At 38.4% G+C, this 20,483-nt stretch overlaps 1 protein-coding gene and 1 pseudogene across 1 annotated transcript in view; both read left to right on the forward strand.

The window, feature by feature from the left end:
• The window catches only part of ERP44 (endoplasmic reticulum protein 44), a 119,820-nt gene that overhangs the window by 85,354 nt on the left and 13,983 nt on the right, over positions 1 to 20,483 (forward strand). Inside the window, exons 8-10 of the mRNA XM_010374130.2 lie at positions 1,417 to 1,533; positions 10,467 to 10,578; positions 11,509 to 11,650. Coding sequence (XP_010372432.1) covers positions 1,417 to 1,533; positions 10,467 to 10,578; positions 11,509 to 11,650 — 371 coding nt within the window. The remainder of the gene's footprint in view (positions 1 to 1,416; positions 1,534 to 10,466; positions 10,579 to 11,508; positions 11,651 to 20,483) is intronic.
• LOC115894022 lies at positions 19,129 to 20,338 on the forward strand (annotated as a pseudogene).

Raw genomic sequence — 20,483 nt, forward strand, 5'->3', positions numbered from 1 at the left:
CAGCTAGGTTGTTTTTAACCTGTAGGGTAAGAAGCTTTAAGTAGCTGATTAGGCCCTACCAGGTGATGGTAACCATAACTAAGAGGCAAAAATCATAGCATGTGTTATCCCAAATTCACCAAGGGCCTGCCATTGCAAATGGCCAAAAAAAAAAAAAAAAAAAAAAAAAAAAAAAAAAAAAAAAAAAGAAATTTATGGATATTTTTCAATTTGTAGTTTTCATTTTAATGTTGTTTACAGTGTTTTTACACTGAGATTTTTAATTTTTGTGCAGATAAATGAATTTCTTGCTTAGAAAGTTTCTATTTTAAATTCACATAGGTGTTTGCTTATATTTTTTGCAAGTGCATTTCTTTGAGTAGCTTACTTAGTATCATCATCTCTAGATTATCAGAATGCAGTACATATCTCCAAGTGGTAGTGTGGTTGTTCAGAGCATGGGCTCTGGTGGCATCAGACTGGGTTTGAATGTCAAATGTGCCACCTTCTTAGGTATGTTACTCTGGGAAAGTTTCTTCGCTTCCCCACGCTTCAGTTTCTTAATTAGTAAAAATGGGATGATAATAACAGTACTTGCTTTATAGGGATGTTGGGAGGTTTACGTGAATCAACACATATAAAATGTTCACAATCATGCCTAGACACAGTAAGTTTATCGATTAATATTAGCTATTATTTTTATCATTTTAGACACTTCATAGATAATTGATTTTGAGTTAATGTGGAAATAGATATGGAGGTAATAAAATGAAATAGTCTTGCCGTACATCCATATAGCATCTTGTATTTTTCAAGGCTTTTTTACTATCCGTATTTTCTTCTAAAAGAAGTAATTTCTAAAATTTTCAGCTCTAAGGAATAGCTAAATTAATTCATTTGGAGAATTCTTCTTTTCACAATGCCTTCCTGCCTTTGGTGAGGATACTGAAAAAGAGTTAATTGGCCTAAATCCAAGAAAAAGCAATAGGCTTGGGTGTCACAGGTTAGATTATTAGCTCACTGATAATCACAGAATTACCTGCTTTTTACCACCCATGGCCCTCTTTCTTGAAAGTTCCATGATTTATGTTTCTTTTGTAACACCAGTAGATTTTCTGAGTTCATGGATGGATTTAAGAATGTACTTTTTAGCCTGGGCAACAGAACAAGACCACATCTCTGCATAAAATAAAATAATTAGCTTGGCATGGTGGCACACACCTGTAGTCCCAGCTACTCTGGAGGCGGACGTAGGAGAATTGCTTGAGCCCAGGAGGTCAAGGCTGCAGTGAACCATGATCATGTCACTGTACTCCAGTGTGGGTGACAGAGTGAGACTTTGCTTTAAAAAAAAAAAAAAAAAAAAAAAAAAAAAAGAATATGCTTTTGCCAGCACAGGTTAGATTTAATTTTTTTTTTTTTTCTGTTTTGTAATAGCATTCTGCTCCAGATATGGTGTACTTGGGAGCTATGACAAATTTTGATGTGACTTACAATTGGATTCAAGATAAATGTGTTCCTCTTGTCCGAGAAATAACATTTGAAAATGGAGAGGTATGGGCTTTCTACTGTGTATTGTTACTTTAAATTCAAATGTCTGAAACCACAAGCTTCCTCCACCTGTCTTACTATGTTAACAGGGTTATCAGTTGTAAGAATCATATAGTGAACATAACTATATCATAGCTGTTTCTGTAATATAAGCCAGTGATTCTTCACCTTTGCTGTCCCAGAACCCCTCTATTACATTTCCAGTAATAGTAGTAGTTCACCACAACCTTGAAAATGAGTTTGAAAATGCCTTTCAGGTGATTCTGATGCCCATCTGTTGGTTGAGGATCCCTGTTTGGGTGGATGTCCTTTAGAACAAGGGTCCCCAGCCTCTGGGCTGCGGACCTGTATCAGTCCATGGCCTACTAGGAAGAGGGCTGCCCAGCGAGAGAGCATTACGGCCTGAGCTCTCTGCCTCCTGTCAGATCAGCAGCAGCATTAGATTCTCATACGAATGTGAACCCTGTTGTGAACTGTGCATGTGAGGGATCTAGGTTGCATTCTCCTTATGAGAATCTAACTAATGCCTGATGATCTGAGGTGGAACAGTTTCATCCCGAAATCATCATCCCCCACCCCGATCAGTGGAAAAATTGTCTTCGATGAAACTGGGCCCTGGTGCCAAAAAGGTTGGGGACTGCTGCTTTAGGAGCAGTGCTTTGCAGATTTTAGTTACAATTATTTCTATCTAATAAATAATCCTTTGCCATTAAAAGATTCTTCTGTTTTTTGTAAAGCAGTTAATGTTGTCTTTTTCATTATAAATAATGAAAGCAGTTAGCAGTGATCATGTAACTGACCTCAGTCATCCCATGCATCTGAAATCAAGTCCATCAAAATTCTTTCAACTCCCACCAAAAAAAAACTTAAAAACCTAAGAGGCTGGAGGAACAAGTATGAAGAGCTATGTCTGTAAGGACCTCTGTCCTTTCTTTACTTTATGTAAGACATATCTTTCATTCCAGGTCTTTTGTTTTTAAAATCAATGGCCTAAGAATGCAAGTTTTTAAAAACTTTGTATTAGGCACAGTTTTTAAAAACTTTGTGTATGCATATACACTTCAAAGAATTGTAAGTATATAAATCACAGTTTAAATATCTGGTCCCCCAAAATTATCACAGAGTAAACATACCCATATAATCACTACTTACAGTGGTATGGAACAAATATTTGTGTGTCCTAATATTCATATGTTGAAATCCTAATCCCCAATGTGATAGTATTAGGGAATGAATCCTCCATTCATGCGATGGAGTCCTCATGAATGGGATTAATAACCTCATAAAAGAGACCTCAGAGAGTTATGTAGCTGTCTTTCTGCCATGTGAGGATACAATGAGAAGTAGGCAGTCTGCAACCTAGAAGACAGCTCTCACTAGAACTGACCGTGCTGGCACCCTGATTTTCGATTTCCGGCCTCCAGAATGATAAGAAATGAATTTCTGTTAATTTGCAAACCACCCAGTTTATGGTACTTTAATATAGCAGCTCAAACTAAGAGAGAGGGTACACAATTTTTTTCAACAAAGAGTCAGGTAATAAGTGTGTTAGGCTTTGCAGTTCATATAATCTCTGTGGCAGCTACTCAACTTTTCGGTTGTAGCACAAAAGTAACCTTAGACAATACGTAAACAAATGTGTGTGGCTGTGTTTTAATAAACCTTTATTTCTGGACACATACTTTTCACATGCCATGAAATATTTTTAAAATTTTCCCCAATTATTTAAAAATGTAAAGACCAGGGCCCTGTGCCATGGCTCACGCCTGTAATCCCAGCACTTTGGGAAGCCAAGGCAGGTGGGTCACCTGAGGTCAAGAGTTCGAGACCAGCCTGGCTAACTAACATGGTGAAACCCCATCTCTAGTAAAAATGCAAAATTAGCCGGCCATAGTAGCAGGCGCCTATAATCCCAGCTACTTGGGAGGCTGAGGCAGGAGAATCACTTGAATCTGGGAGGCAGAGGTTGCAGTGAGCTGGGATCCACCACTGCACTCCAGCCTGGGAGACAGAGTGAGACCCCATCTCAAAAAAAAAAAAAAAAAAAAACAAAAACAAAAACAAACCAAACAATTAAAGACCAGTTATAGCTTATGGACCTAACAGAATCAGGCAGCAAGTCAGATTTGACCCGTGGCTCTAATTTGTCAATCCCTGAGCTAAGTCAAGAAATAAAATGTTTCCAAACCCCTTGTCTTCCTTCTCAATCATTACCCCCATTTACCATCTTCATAATCACCACTTACTTTGAATAGGACTATAGGAAGTTTTTCCTGTTTTTGAACCTAAAATAGAATCATGTCTTTTGTGTCTGGCTTCTTTCACTCAACTTTATATTTATGGAATTCATTCATATTGCATGAAGCTGTAGTTCATTCATTTTCATGCTGAATATAATTCCCTATATAAATATAACACAATGTATCCATTCTACTATTGGTGGACATTTAGACTGCTTCTAGATTTTGACTACTGTGAATAATGCTGCTATGAACATTCTTATTATGTCTTTTGGTGAATATATGCACAGATTTCTACTGGATATATATACCTATGAATAGAATTGTCAAGTCATAGGGCGTATATACATTCAATTTCAGTGTATGATAACCAGTTTTTCCAAAGTGGTTTTAGCAGTTTACATTCCTACCAGTAGTGTATCAAAGTTCACATTGCTCCACATCCTTACCCACATTTGTATCAGCTATTTACATTTTTAATCTATTTTGGTGTATGTGTAGTAGAGTTTCATTGTGGTTTTAATTTGTATTTCCCTGATGATCAGTGGGATTGAGCACTATCAGTTGCCTTTTCTGGAAAGACAGATGGTCCTAGAAGAAAAGCAGCTTCAAATGCAATGCTTAATGTTCTGGATTTCCTCCTATTCCAGTCTTGGCCCATAATTCTTTCCTGTTTTTTTGTTTTTTGTTTTTTGTTGTTTGTTTTTTTAACTTTTGGACGCTTTCAAAAAGGTGGTTTATTCTTATTATTATTACTCTGGTTTTTCTAATTTTCCTAGTAGTAAGATTAGTCCAAAGTACATCCATTATTACTTCAGAATGTAATTTTTAGCACTGTAGCTTAACCTAATTGTAATACAACAAAACCTGGAGTTCTTAAGGAAGAATATAATCTCAGATTTGATGCTTTCTGTTACTAAGGTGTATGTATATTGGTAAGTGCTTTAAGATTTGGAGATAATATATGTGAACTCTCCAAGATTCCCTGAAATTCTCCCTGAGTCTTTCCAGACGCTTCCAGCTGTTAGATCTTAGTATCTCTTTCCCCCTTTCTTGGGGAAGAGAGAGCAACACTTAACTTTTGGGACTGGCCATTGTGAGCAAACCAGAATGCTCTTTGCCCCCTCTTCGTCTTGAGAATGCATTCTTGGGGTATTTCTGATCTGTGTCCATTGGTATTTCCAGCACTTAGACTGAGATGTATAAGGCAAAAGGAAAACTCAAGGAACTGAGTGCCATTCTTAGGTCCTTAAGTCCTTAGCCAGTCTGCTTTGTTTTATTTGCTTTTCAGGGCCTTAGGTTTGTTTCTATAATGTCCAGGATTTGTAGCTGAACTTCCTGGGAGAAATAGAGAAAAGTGTCTACTTCATCTTTCTGGAAGCAGAAGTCTATGCCAACAGCATTTAAAAACTCGTTATAAGATTTTTTTTTACCTGATTTAAATGTTGCCTTTGCATTTTAGTACATAAAAATAAGTTAGTATTTTTATGTCAGCATGGTACATTTTTGGTGTACCTTTTCCACCATAAAATAATATTTAATTCTTATTAAGTTTGTAGCAATTTCAAATCAAATGTATGAATGTTTGTATGAGATTCTCTGGGTGTGTCTGCTTGGACAGATCATTGCAAGCCTAAGTCATCTTACATTGGCTCTTTGCTGACTGTTTCATAGAAAGAGGATTAGTGCTGCCAGGATCCAGTTTGACATATAAGAATACTCCCACTGAGACATCCTACTTGTTTATAATAGCTATTTCTCAAATCAAAGTTCTAAAAATGGTTTCTCATGAAATGTGATTAATATGTTTTTAATCCTACAAGCTTAAATATCATAAACTTATCAGGCTCTATTGCACTGGTTATTATCTTAATGCAATGCCATATTTTAAAATATTTTGGAATTTTGAATTATAGAAGACTTTTGAGTGAAAATTCTAACACAAGCCTTTTCTTGCAAAGTCTCTTTTTTTGGTTTAAAGAAGTTGCTTTACCAAGTTTTCTGGTTTCTTTTGTTCGTGCGATTCTTTGATTCTGCTTCCTTTTCCCTAGTTTTTTAGAATTTCAGGAGTATTCCTAATTTGAAAATCTGGAATCTGAAATGCTCCAAAATCCAAAATGTTTTGAGTACCTCCATGACACTCTTGGAGCATTTTATATTTTTAGATTAGGGATGCTGAAGTGTTAAGAATAATGGAAATATTTCAAAATCCAAAACACTTCTGATCCCAGGCATTTTGAATAAGAGATACTCAACCTTTATTTCTGTGTGACAGCTTGGCACTTGGAGACCATTCTTAGTGACCAGAGTATTTTTTTGTTCAGTAATGTTCTGTTGCTTCTTTCAGTGTTATTTTTGAACCTTCTTCTCAAAGTAGTATTTTCCTGGATTCTGAGTAATGCATATTGTTAAGATGCATCTTAAGTCATTGTAGTTTTTTGAGATGGTTTGAATAAATATGCTCAGATTGGGTGTCTTTCAATCTTTAATTATGTGTCATTAACCCCCATGACACACTGGATGCTCAGGTACAGGAATTCAAATGTTTGGATCAAATAGTGGCTTTCAAACCATTTCTCATTGCAAGGCAAAGTAAAAAAATTTCACTAGAGTATACATAATTCTTATTTTTCATTGAATAATACCCTTCTGTGTGCAATGCACTCAATTTTGTATTCTTTTCTTTTTAATACTGGATATATAGATTGGATGTAGCACACATAATCTTGTCTTGCTTCCATCTCTTTCCTGTCATTAATAGCATTTTAAAGTGGACTGCAAGACATTTCACGGAATTCAAAATACTGCTCCTACAATTTGAGTGTTTGGCCACAAGGTGTCAGTGGTGTGTCATAATTTTATAGTACCAGCAGCCTAGAAGAGATTGGGATTTAAGCTCCCTCTGCTTTTTAACGCACATTCATACTTATTAAAAAAAAAAAAAAAAACTTAGAATTTATTAATAGAATAGTTAAGACAAGCAATTGTAAAGCAGAATGTTTGAGGTACTTTAAATCAAACTTTAAGAAAGTAAACATTTAAAAAATATTTATTTATATCTGAATTGTTAGTCTTTTCCATTTTGATCTTAAACTTGGTTTTGAAAGAGAGGGTGGATTAGACTCTTTCTGCTTACAGTTTATCAAATGAATGTCCTAGCTCCCCCCCACACTCCTTTTTTTTGAGATGGAGTTTCGCTCTTGTCACTCAGGCTGGCATGCAGTGGTGCGATCTTGGCTCACTATAACCTCCACCTCCCAGGGTCAAGGGATTCTCCTGCCTCAGCCTTGAAAGAGTAGCTCGGAGTACAGGTGTCTGCCACCACGCCCAACTAATTTTTATATTTTTAGTAGAGACAGGGTTTCACCATGTTGGTCAGGCTGGTCTTGAACTCCTGACCTCAGGTGACCCACTCGCCTCAGCCTCCTAAAGTGCTGGGATTACAGGTGTGAGCCATTGCGCCCCGCCTGTCCCTGGTTTTCTTACTTCTGTAGGCCTCAGGTATGTTTAGTTGGATTACTTACATTTTTTAAGACAATTTGCATTCACTCATTTAGTCCTCAGAGGCCCAGGAAAATTTAAGAATTTGTCATGACTATTTGCCTGCTCTGGCAGTTCTTTCAGGGATAATTTTTAAAACCAGATTTAAAGGTGTAGACCTGGAAAATCTTTTTTTTTTTTTTTGAGACGGAGTCTCACTCTGTCGCCAGGGCTGGAGTGCAGTGGCCAGATCTCAGCTCACTGCAAGCTCCGCCTCCCAGGTTCACGCCATTCTCCTGCCTCAGCCTCCCGAGTAGCTGGGACTACAGGCGCCCGCCACCTCGCCCGGCTAGTGTTTTGTATTTTTTAGTAGAGACGGGGTTTCACAGTGTTAGCCAGGATGGTCTCCATCTCCTGACCTTGTGATCCGCCCGTCTCAGCCTCCCAAAGTGCTGGGATTACAGGCTTGAGCCACCGCGCCTGACCTGGAAAATCTTAAACAATGAAACAGGGTAGCGCCCTTCCCCGTGGTTGTCGGCACATTTAATACTTCTTGAGATTTGTTATGTTGTAACCAACCATTTAACCATTTAACCAACCATTAAATCATTTAATCTGTGGGGAAATATCTGTTTCCTGTAAATCTGGTTATCTTGATATTCTTCTCAATCTTTTAACATTTGTTTGGTAAAGAATATGCTTGTATGGACATAGGTAAACTTGGAAGCCTAAGCAGCATACATTACCACCTATTTAGAAGCATTTGTTTATTTATTGACATATGTTGATTGTGAGCAAAACAGAAATGAAGTAAGATTGTCTTCAAGGGGTTTTCAGTTTAATATTTCATATGTACAGATAATGTAACACAAAGTCATGCCCCATTCCACATGAGGGGCATTGATAAAATGCTCTTGGAGATTAGAAGAAAGAATTTTCCACTGATAAAATGCTCTTGGAGTTTAGAAAAAAGAATTTTCCTTTGACAGGGATGGGGTGGAATGAGAGATGGCTTTAGAGAAGAGGCACTACATCCTGAAAAGAAAAGTGCTAAGAGAGAAGTAGAAGTACTAAAGAAAATGGGGAGATAGGAGAAGGAGGTTAGACAGGAGGGGACTAGGCAGTAGTTTGAGTATTTAAGGTACTTGTTTAGAATTTGAAATGGAGATGTTAAGCAGGCAGATGGAAACCTAGGCTTGGATTCTGTACTGGAGCTGGGCTTGTAGACACAGATAAGTGATCAGAAGTAGTGATCCAAACTGTTGAACTACATGAAGTTGTCAGGCTAGAGCAGAGAATCCAAAGACAACCATCGAGACCAGCATCAGTTAATGGATGGTGGAAGAAAAAATGGGAGTCCAAGAGATAAAAGATGAGGAAAAAAAAATCAGCTTACTAAAAGATTAATGTGATGCCAGGGGGTGGGGAGAGGGGAAATGGGAATCACTACTAATGGGTATGTGGTTTCTTTTTGAAGTGATAAAAAATGTTCTAGGGTGGGCGCAGTGGCTCATGCCTGTAATCCCAGCACTTTGGGAGGCTGAGGGGGACAGATCATGAGGTGAGGAGATCAAGACCATCCTGGCTAAAATGTTGAAACCCCGTCTCTACTAAAAATACAAAAAAATTAGCTGGGCATGGTGGTGTACGCCTGTTGTCCCAGCTACTCAGGAGGCTGAGGCAGGAGAATCACTTGAACATGGGAAGCAGAGGTTACAGTGAGTTAAGATCGCACCACTGCACTCCAGCTTGGGCTACAGAGTGAGATTCCGTCTCAAGAAAAAAAGAAAAAACTCTGTAATTAGTGGTGATGTTTGCACAACCTTGTGAATATAGTTAAAACCACAAAATTGTACACTTAAAAATGATGGACTAGGTGTGTGGCCTCATACCTGTAATTCCAGCACTTTGTTGAGGCTGAGGCAGGCAGATTGCTTGAGCCCAGGAGTTTGAGACCAACCTGGGCAACATGGCGAAATCCCATCTCTACAAAAAATAACAAAAATGAACTGGGCATGGTCATGCATGTTTGTAGTCCTCACTATTTGGGAGGCTGAGGTGGGAGGATCACCTGAGCCTGGGGAGGTTGAGGCTGTACTCCAGCCTGGGTGACAGAGTGAGACCCTGTCTCCAAAAAACGGTGGTGAAATTTATGGTATGCTAATTGTATTGCAGTTTTTTAAAAAAATAAGTGTAACAAGAGGCTTAATAATTGATCTTATATACAAGTGAAACAGGCTTAAATATGGAGATGAGAACCAGAAGAAAACTTTTAATCTTGTAAAATAGGTCCCAGTTTCAGTTTTTTTTTTTTTAAATAAAGTACATTTGTACTTTCTGGTGAGGTAGTTCCTAAATTTATGGAGAGAGCCTCAAAAGGATAGTTGATGAAAATAATTTTGTTTTGAGACCCTTTCTGGACTTTTTCTGATGACTCAGAACTTAGCATTTGTTGGGGAGAATAAATGATTAAATCTATCTACGTATCACATTTCATTTAATCATGACTACTCATTGTATTATTCTCCAATTACAACAATAAAAATTTTAATAGCATTTTATAATTTTCAAGGTGCTTTTGTATGTGTATAAAGAGATATATAAAAATATATAGGGGCAGGTATTTGTTAATAATTGTATTGGTTGAAAATTAGTAAATAATGGAGTTTTTGTCTTTTACCCTGGATAAAACACTTCAGCTTTGGTTAAGTTTTATATGTAAGTGTAATAGTTTTTGCAACCTTAGAATACAAAAAAATTTGCAAATCAGATTTATTTATTGCTGATATACTCAGTTTTCAGTGTTACTTGTGAAGACTGAAAATACTGGTCATGTTTACCCTACCCTAAAATTAATGCCTTGGTAAAGAACCAGCATAGTTCACCTCTATATGTCATGAGTTCAACAGCCTCACCCTGAGTCCTCGTATCCCATACTGGCTGACAGACAGTGGTTCCTTTAAGGCAGATCAGTTTCTGCAGCAAAGCAGGGCATGTGGATCCTCTGACTGCCTGGGTACTTGAGGTGGGGAGGGGAGTGAATTCAGTCTTCTGTTCAGGCTAATGTTTATTCACACCACTGAGCCTTTTTTTTCCCCCCTGGGATATTACAACTATTGCATTACATGGGTCAGGTTCAAAATTGTTCCTACCTAGAAAATAGCTGCAACTGAATGGAGAAGCCTGATAATTCTCATTGAATGCTTCTCTCTACAGGAATTGACAGAAGAAGGACTGCCTTTTCTCATACTCTTTCACATGAAAGAAGATACAGAAAGTTTAGAAATATTCCAGAATGAAGTAGCTCGGCAATTAATAAGTGAAAAAGGTAGACAGATTAAGGTGTTTATTTTCATCATTTCTTTCTCTCTTTTTTCCCCCTTTCATCGTCTCCCCTCCCATTATTTTCAAATCACATAAACATATTTGGGTTAAAACTTTATTTTAGTGCATTCAAATGTGACAGTAAGGAGGCGTTAGTAGAGCAATAATAATAGTAGAGCGAAGTAGTGTTTTTTGTTTGTCTTCTAACCATTACTATTTTGGAGAGAAAAATCAAAGTTCATGAAAAGCAGGGTCATGAATGAGCATTAGTTCTGGGCACTTTCTTTCATTGCTTGTCTGACTCCTTTTCCGATGGACATTCCCAGAGATATTACTGAGAGAGCTTACACAGTCTGATTAGCGTTTATTTCTAAATGAAAGAAAGTTGAGTAGTTGTCTGTGGATTTCTCCAAAGCATTTAATGGAATTTGAGGTATCACTAGCTTTTCCTCTGTAGTTGGGGAACAAAGTCAAACAAAATAAACTAAAGTTACTGTATAGAGCTGCCCATTTTAGTCACATACTATCTTGCAGGTTGAATTCGACTAAAAATCAACCAGTATGGCTGGAATAGGCTGGTATGAAAATGGTCCCATGAGAATCGCTCATATATCAATTTGAACTTCCTGCCTAGAACCTGGTAATCCGCAAAGTAAATGATTGCCCATTTAAGGAAAGTAAAACATTCATTATAACCTTCAAATTTGGGCTAAGTCAATATGATTTCTAAAGAAGTTATACTTCGTGCCCTAAGAACTAAAAGCCTACCTATTTTAAGTGTTAGATATTTAGGTTTTAGTTTTTCTGATCTATATTACTCTTAAGAATGTTGGGGTGCTTTTTTAGTATGTCACTTTTTGTGAGCTTGCAATCTTATGAAAATACTATCAAGAAAATTTGAATTTACCTCTCAAAATTCTTTTTGTTTTAAAAGGTACAATAAACTTTTTACATGCCGATTGTGACAAATTTAGACATCCTCTTCTGCACATACAGAAAACTCCAGCAGATTGTCCTGTAATCGCTATTGACAGCTTTAGGCATATGTATGTGTTTGGAAACTTCAAAGATGTATTGTAAGTATTCATTTTGTTTTTTAAAAATTACTGAGATGTGTCTCAAAAATGAACTTAAAATAGTTGTTTGAATATTTTAAATAATCCTATGTTGGAACAGTAGGACTCTGTTAACTGGATGGGAGAGGTTTGGGTGACTGCTGCTTTTTTTTTCACTATAGAGTGTGGTATAATTATGAACATTATGATATACCCTTGTAGAAATACCAACATTAAGTGATTAGGATTGATAATGAATGCTTGGATGATTAATGATTAATGCTTGGGAATCAGTCTCTCAAAGAACATTTTTGTCTTGTGAGAAATTAGCTCTATACTGAGTTTGGTCTTTGCCAAGCACATCAAGAAAAATAGCTTATAACCTTCGGGCAGGGTAAAGGAAATTGTGTAATAGTGCTGTTCATTCGTGACTGCACCTAGCAAGAACATTAGTAGTATTTATGAATCTTGCTTTTACTAGGCATTTCTAATGGCATATAGCTATGAACTGTTCCAAGAATAGGTAAGCTTTCTGACTCAATTCTCAGATATTTATAGTATTAATATATGTATAAGCTTTGTAGGTACTACAGATACTGAATTTTTATCAGCTTTGTGAGGTGTTAAATACAGTGGTTAAAAATGTAGATTTTTTTATATGAAAAGTTTAAGCAATACAGGTATTCAAATTAGACATTTTATTTTGAAAATTCATTTAAATGCCATTTTTATCTCAAAAGATTAAATTACACAGAGGATGATTTGTAGTCCTATGGCAGAATGAATTACCCCACTCAGTTCTAAATATTTCAGTGGAGATGTGGTTGTTTGGTAGAAGATTCCCAATCCTAAAATTATCTAGGAAGCCTAGATTTGAGTCCTACCTTGGGAAAGTCACTTAACTTCTCTGTTCTTGTTTCTTCATATATAAAAAATGGTTAATGATACCACCTACCTAATGGGATTGTTATAAAAATTGATGAGAGATAATAATTATGTTATAAACCATAAAGTAGTAACAAATCTTAGTTGTTCTTACTTTATCTATGCTCAGAAAGATAGCATTCAACCTATCAATTCATTAAATATTTAGCTATCTCTTCTGTATGACAGACATTGTGCTAAGAACCAAGGGTTTTTACTGAGACTGGGTCCCTGCCCTCAGAGAACTCATAACCAAGTGGAGGAAAGGGACAACCAGGTTAACAGGCAATTATGTTTTATTAAGGGATAAGTGCTCTGACAGAGATCAACAGAGTAGTACCTGATCCAGGATTTCTGGCGATATTGATGCCCAAGGTAGGTATAAAGTTTTGTAGAAGTTTATCCCGGAGGTGAGAAGGAGACAGGGCTTAGAGAAAGGTGACATTGGCAGGAACAAGTTCAAGCGCTGTTGGTGAGTATAAGTGGAAAGGCGAATGCTGAGGGATGAGGTCAAGAGAACTAATTCATGAAAGTCCTTACATGCTGTGTTAAGGAATTTTGACTTTATCCTGAAAACCATGAAGAGCTAATGAAAGGTTTTAATCAGAGAGTGACATAATCAGATTGTTTTTTAAAGATTACTCTGGCTGCAATCTGGAGAATAGATTAGAGGGGGTCAAAATAAAATCTAGGTGACTGTTCAGTAATCTAGTCAAGAGTTGATTAGGAAAGTTAATCTCAGTGGACATCAGCAAGATGATAGAAAAGGACTTTCCATGTTCCTCTCACACAGAAACATCAAGTTGAACATACATCCATGCACAAAAATACCTTTACAAGAGCTAAGGAAACCAGGTCAGAGATTATAGTACCTGAGTGTAGTAAAGAAATGATGCATTGAACAGTCTAAAAAGGACAGTTTTATACTACTTGCACCACCCCTCACCCAACCCCAGGCAGCACAGTATGGAGAGAGATACCCTTCATGTGGGGAAAGGAGAAGGAAGTTAGCACTAAACTTTTCCTCAGACCCTAACACTTGGCTTGTCCTGGTAAAACTCAGTGCCAGAAAGGCTTCTGTAGCGCCAGACTCCAGGCTGGTACCCATGGACTGAGCATTTAGTCCCACCCTGGTGCCACGCTAGATCTCAAAGCCCCAGGTTGGATTCCAAAGCTGCAGGCCCCAGGCCTGCCCAGCAGACTCAGTCTCTGGATCTACTCCAGCACCAGGCCAATCCCAGTGACTCCAGGCTCCAGACCAGCTGCCCTCAGCCCTAATCATCAGGCTAGCACCCACAGACCCAGGGTTTAGGCTTATCCTAGTAGACTCCAGTGATGGACCAGCCTCCATGGACCCAAGTTCTAGGACCATACTTGTGGATCCAGGTTTCAGGCTGGCCCCTGAAGCCTCAGGACGCAGGCTAGACTTTGCAGACCTGACTCCAGGCCAGCACCTACACACTCAGCCTCCAGGCCAACACAAGTGGTCTCAGGCTCTAGCCAGACTCCAAAGCCCTAGGCTTTCAGCCAGCCTCAGTGGCTTCAGATACCAGGCCAGCAACCATGATCCTACACTCCAGACAAGCTGTCATAGATCCTGATTCCACATCTGCCCCAGCACTAGGTCAACTGCAGGTTCCAAAGACCTAAGATCTAGGTTTGCTCCAGTAAACACAGACTCCAAGTTCACCCTAGTAGGCCCTGGTTCTAGGCCAGTCTCCACAGACAGAGGCTCCAGGACTACCTCTGCAGACCCAGGCTCCAGGCCAGTCCCCTGTGGACTCTTGACCCAGACCCACTCCCATAGACTCAGCCTATCCCAGTGGACCCAAGCACCAGGCTCATCCCAGTGCCTGGCTGGCCCCTGCAGACTCAGGCTCAAGGCCCACCCCAGTGCCAGGTTAGCTCTAGTGGACCCAGGCTTCAGGCCCACCCTGTTAGACGCAGGCCCATTCCACAGAACCAGTCAACAGGTCCACTCCAGTGGACCCAAGTTTCAGGCTTAACTCCATGGAACCAGGCACCGAGCTCACCCCCTTGCTGACCCAGGCACCAGGCCAGCCAGTGTGAAGACACTTAAGAGCAAGCCAACCTATGAACCATACCAGGCAGCTGGACTAGAATCCCTGAATGGACTGACTAGTGAAGGGCTTTCCCAGACAAAGCAAGTCAAAGACTAAAATAAGTCTCTACATATTCAAATGCCCAGACATCAATGTAAGGCAATAAAAAATGAAAAACCAAGGAGACATAAACGTAACATCACCCAAAGAGCACAATAATCTCCCAGAAGCTGACCCAAAGAAATAGAGATGTATGAACTGCCTGACAAAGAATTCAAAATCATTGTTTTAAAAAGTAACATCCATGAACTTCAAGAAAATACTGAGAATTCAATGAAATCAGGAAAACAAGTTACCAAAATGAGAAGTTTACCAGAGAGATTGAAATTATATATTTATTAAAAATTAAACAAATTCTAGAGCTGAAGAACACAATGAATGAAAAGAAAATGTAACAGCATCACCAACAGAATTGAACAATTAGAAGAAAGAATTTAAACCTGAATATACAGGTTATTTGAAAACATACAGTGAAAGAAGAAAAAAAGAATGAAGAAAGTTTATGGAATTAATGGGACAGCACCAAAAGAGTAAATATTCAAGTTATAGGAGTAAATGAAGGAGAAAGGAGAAACAAAGGGGTAGAAAGCTTATTTAAAATGAGAAAAGCTTTGCAAATCTGAGGAAAGGTATAAGTATCTAGGTACAGGAAGGTCAAAGAACTCCAATCAGCTTTAGTTCAAAGACTACACCAACACATAAACTGTTGAAAATCAAGGACAGAGAGATTCTGAAAGCAGCAAGAGAAGAGCAAATGACATGTAAAGGAGTTCCAATACAGCTAGCAGCAGTTTTCTCAGCAGAATCCTTATAGACTAGAAGAGAGTGAGATGATATGTTCAAAAGTACTTAAGGAAGAAAACTGCCAACGAGCAATATTATATTAATACCTAGGAAAGCTGTCCTTCAGAAATGAAAGAGAGCTAAAGACTTTCCCAGATGAACAAAAGCTGAGGGAGTTTCATCAGACCTATCTTAAAAGGAATGCTAAAAGGGAGTTCTTCAGGCTGAAAGAAAAGGACAGTAAGTACTAACATGAAAACATGAAAGTATAAAACTCAATGGTGAAAGTAAGTATACAGTCAAATTCAGAATACTCTAAGCCTGTAATTGTGGTATATAAATCACTTATAGCTTTGGTATGAAGGATAAAAGACAGAACTATTAAAATAATAATAGCTACAATAATTTTAGGGATACACAGTATAAAAAGATGTAAATTATGACACCAGAAATTTAAAATGTGAGGAGGGTAGAGTAAAAGTGTAGTGTTTTTTTTTTTTTATGTGAATAATTTTTTTTTTTTTTTTTTTTTTTTTTTTGAGACGGAGTCTTGCTTTGTCACCCAGGCTGGAGTGCAGTGGCCGGATCTCAGCTTACTGCAAGCTCCGCCTCCCGGGTTTACGCCATTCTCCTGCCTCAGCCTCCCGAGTAGCTGGGACTACAGGCGCCTGCCACCTTGCCTGGCTAGTTTTTTGTATTTTTAGTAGAGATGGGTTTTCACCATGTTAGCCAGGATGGTCTTGATCTCCTCACCTCGTGATCCGCCCGTCTCGGCCTCCCTAAAGTTTTTATCAGCTTAAAATAGCCTGTTATGAGCACAGGACATAGTGAAGAAATATACAAAATAAAATAAAAATTAATACCCTATTATAATTATATTTTATGTAAATCTCATGGTGACCACAAAGCAAAAAAACTTTAGTAAATAAACAAAAGATAAAAATTAAGGAATAAAGCATACCACTAGAGAAAATCACCTAAGCACAAAGGCAGACAAGAGGAGAGGAAGAAAGCAACAAAGGATCTACAAAACAACCAGTGAATAATTAACAAAATGGCAGTAGTAAGTCTTTACCCATCAATAATTATTTTGAATGTTAATGGCTTAAATTCTCCAATCAAAAGACATAGAGTGACTAATGGATAAAAAACCAATACCCAAGTATAAACTGCCTACAAGAGATTCACTTCACCTATAAGGGACACAGGTAGACTAAAAGTGAAGGAAGGTAAAAAGATATTCTGGACATGGAAACCAAAAGAGAGCAGGGTAGCCATAATTATATAGCATTTAGGTCAAAAACTGTAAAACAAGGTCATTGTATAATGATAAAGGGGTCAATTCAGCAAGAGGTTATAATAATCAAAATATATATGCATGCAACATTGGAACACCAAAATATATAAAGAAAAGATTAATAGATCTGAAAGGAGACTATAATACGTAATAATAGAGGACTTCAATACCCTACTTTCAGCAAGGGCCACATCATCCAGACGGAAAAACAGGGAAAGTTTGGATTTCAACAGTTTTAGCTCAAATGGACCTAACAGACTTATATAGAACATTCTATTCAACTGAAGCAAGATACACATTCTTCCAAGTGCCCATGGAACATTCTTCAGGATAGATCATATGTTAGGCCACAAACAAGTCTTATCAAATTTAAGAAGATTAAAATTATATCAAATATCTTTTCTGACCACAATGGTAGAAGCTAGAAATCAATAACTGGGAGTAAATTGGAAAATTCACAAATACATGGAAATCAAACATGTTCCTGAACAACCAGTGGAGCAAAGAAGAAATTAAAAGGGAAATTTTAAAATATCTTGTGAAAAATGAAAATAGAAATACAACATACCAAACAAAACTTATGGGAAGCAGCAAAAATAGTTTTAGGAAGTTAGTTTTACAGCAATAAACACCTACATCAGAAAACAAGAAAGATCTCAAACAACCTAACATTGTATCTCAAGGAACTAGTAAAAGAACAAACCAAGCTCAAATTTAGTAGAAGGAAGAAAATAATAAAGATCAGAAGAAATAAATGAAATTGAGATTAGAAAAACAATAGAAAAGAGCAACAAAACTATGAATTGGTTTTTTAAAAAGATAAAATTTAAAAACTTGTAGCTAGAAGAAAAGAGAGAAGACTCAAAAAATAAAATAAGAAATGAAAGAGGAGACATTAGAAGTGATACCACAGAAATATAAAAGAATAAGAGGCTACTATGAATAATTATGTGTCAACAAATTAATAACCTAGAAGAAAATACTAGACACATACAATCTACCAAGGCTGAATCATGAAACAGAAAATCTGAACAGACCTACAGCAACCAATAACAAATAAGAAATTGAATCAGTAATGAAAAGTCTCCCATCAAAGAAAAGCCCAGGACCCGATGACCATTCTTTCTAAAACTACCAAAAAATTGAAGAAGGGAGAAACTTTTTTTTTTTTTTTTTTTTTGATACGGGATCTTGCTTTATCGCTCAGGCTGGCGTGCAGTGGTGCAATCATAACTCACTGCAGCCTCAAATTCCTGGGCTCAAGTAATCTCACCTCAAGCCTCCCGAGTAGGTGGGATTACAGACATGTGCCATCATGCCCAGCTAATTTGTTTTTGCTTTTGTAGAGACAGATTCTTGCTCTTTTCCAGGCTGGTTTCAAGTTCCTGGCCTGGCCTCAAGTGATCCTCCTACTTACGGCTTTCCAAAGCACTGGGGTGAGAGACATGAGCCACTGCACTAGCCTGGGAGAGCACTTTAAAACACATTCAAAGTCAGACTACGACACTGCAAGAAAAGAAAATTACAGGGTAATATCCTTGATGAACATAGATGCAAAAGTCCTCAACAAAATCCTAGCAAACTAGAGACCCTGGTTATGGTCAATTGATTTTTGACAAAGGTGCAAAAGGTGCACTTTTCCCAGCATCAAAAAGAGAGAGAAAAGAGAGTCTCTTCAATAAATTGTGCTAGGAAGAGTGGGGGTAAACTGGATATCCACATGCAGAAGAATGAAATTAGACCCTCATCTCACCCCATATACAAATATCATCTCAAAATAGATTAAAGATATTAACATAAGATCTGAAATTATGTAAGAGTACTGAAGAAAACAGGGGAAAGCTTCGTGACATTAGTCTGGGCCACAAATTTTGGATATGACCCCAAAAGCACAGGCAATAAAAGCAAAAATAGAAAAATTGGATTACATCAAACTAAAAAGCTTCTGCACAGTGAAAGAAATCTACAAAGTGAAAAAATCAACCTACAGAATGGGAAAAAGGATTTGCAAACCATACATCTGATGAGGGGTTAATACTAAAAATATATAAAGAATTCAAACAAGTCAATAGTAAGAAAACAACCTGATTGAAAATGGGTAAGGCATCTGAATAAACATTTCTCAAAATAAGACATACAAGTAGCCAATAGGTATATGAAAAAGTGCTGAACATCACTAATCATCAGAGATGTTAGAATGGTGTCTTTGACAACCCACAGAGTGGGAGAAAATCTTCACAATCTATACATCTGACAAAGGACTAATATCCAGAATCGACAATGAACTCAAATCAGTAAGAAAAAAAAATCCCATCAAAAAGTGGGCTAAGGACATGAACACATAATTCTCAAAAAGACACACAAATGGCCAACAAACATGAAAAAATGCTCAACATCGAGAGGACGGCCCTGTGCGGAGGGGGAGGGGCGGGGGCCGGGAGGGGGTGGGGCCCGGGCCTTCTAGCACTGTAGGCGGTGCCTCCCGAGCTCGATGTCCACGCCCCGCCGCAGTGGGAATTTCTTCGCGCTCCCCGCAAGTGGTCATCTGCCGTCTGTCCACGGGCCTCCCCCAAGGAGCTGCTGGAGGAGCGGCTGCGCCCGCTGCCCGCGCACAACTACTTCGAGTTTTTCGCCGCCAACTTGGGATGAAGAATATAAGAAGTTTTTAGAAACCTACTGTGTGGAGAAAGAGAAGACCAGTGTCAACCCTGAGACTCCTGGGGGAGATGGAGGCGAAGACAAGAGAGCTCATTGCTAGGAGAACCACACCTCTTTTGGAATATATTAAAAATAGAAAATTAGAGAAGCAGAGAATTCGAGAAGAGAAGCGATTAAGAACGGAGGAGGAGAGAGAAAAGAAACGTTTGCGGGAAGAGGAAAAAGAAAAATGCAAAAAAAAAAAGAAAATTGCAGAGAAAGAAGTAAGGGTTAAGGTCACACTGCGGCAGTGACAAAGAGCACAGGGATGTGGAGAGATCTCAAGAGAAAGAATCTGAAGCACAAAGACACCATGTGGATAACAGCAGGAGGCACAGATCTCACCACGAGCCTGACCGGCTTTCCAGCAGGAGTGAAGATGAGCAGACATGGGGGAAAGAACCTGGCCAAGACAGAGGGAAGAAGGGGAGCCAGGACAGCGGGGCTCCTGGGGAGGCTGTGGAGAGACCAGGAAGAGCTCAGAGGTGTGAGGACGGTCCGGCACCCAGAAAGGAGAGACTGGCAAACCAGGACTGGCCGGCCTTGCAGCTAAGCTGTATGATCCGGGAGCTCGCTTCTCTATCATACAGGAAAAGCATTTGGTCCTATCTCACTAGAGCAAGAACTCAGCTACCATGAGAATGGCACCAAGCCATTCATGAGGGATCTGCCTCCATGACCCAAACACCTCTCATTAGGCCACACCTACCAGCACCTCCATGTTGGGGATAAAATTTCAAAAGATTTGGTGGAGACAAACCAACCATATGCAAAGCATAGAAGATGACTATTATAAAAGAGACAAAAGTGGTGGTGAGAATGTGTGAATAAAGGGAACCCTTCACACTGTTGGTGGAAATGGAGATTAGTATAGTCATTATGGAAAACAGTATGGAGTTTCCTCAAAAAAATAAAAATAGAACTACCCTATGATCCAGCAACCCCACTACTGGGTATCTATCCAAAAGATAGGAAATCAGTCTGTTGAAGAAATATCTGCACTCCTATGTTCATTGCAGCATTGTTCACA

This window comes from Rhinopithecus roxellana, chromosome 16 (genome assembly GCF_007565055.1).
Source record: "Rhinopithecus roxellana isolate Shanxi Qingling chromosome 16, ASM756505v1, whole genome shotgun sequence".
In the NCBI taxonomy this organism is placed as follows: Eukaryota; Metazoa; Chordata; class Mammalia; order Primates; family Cercopithecidae; genus Rhinopithecus; species Rhinopithecus roxellana.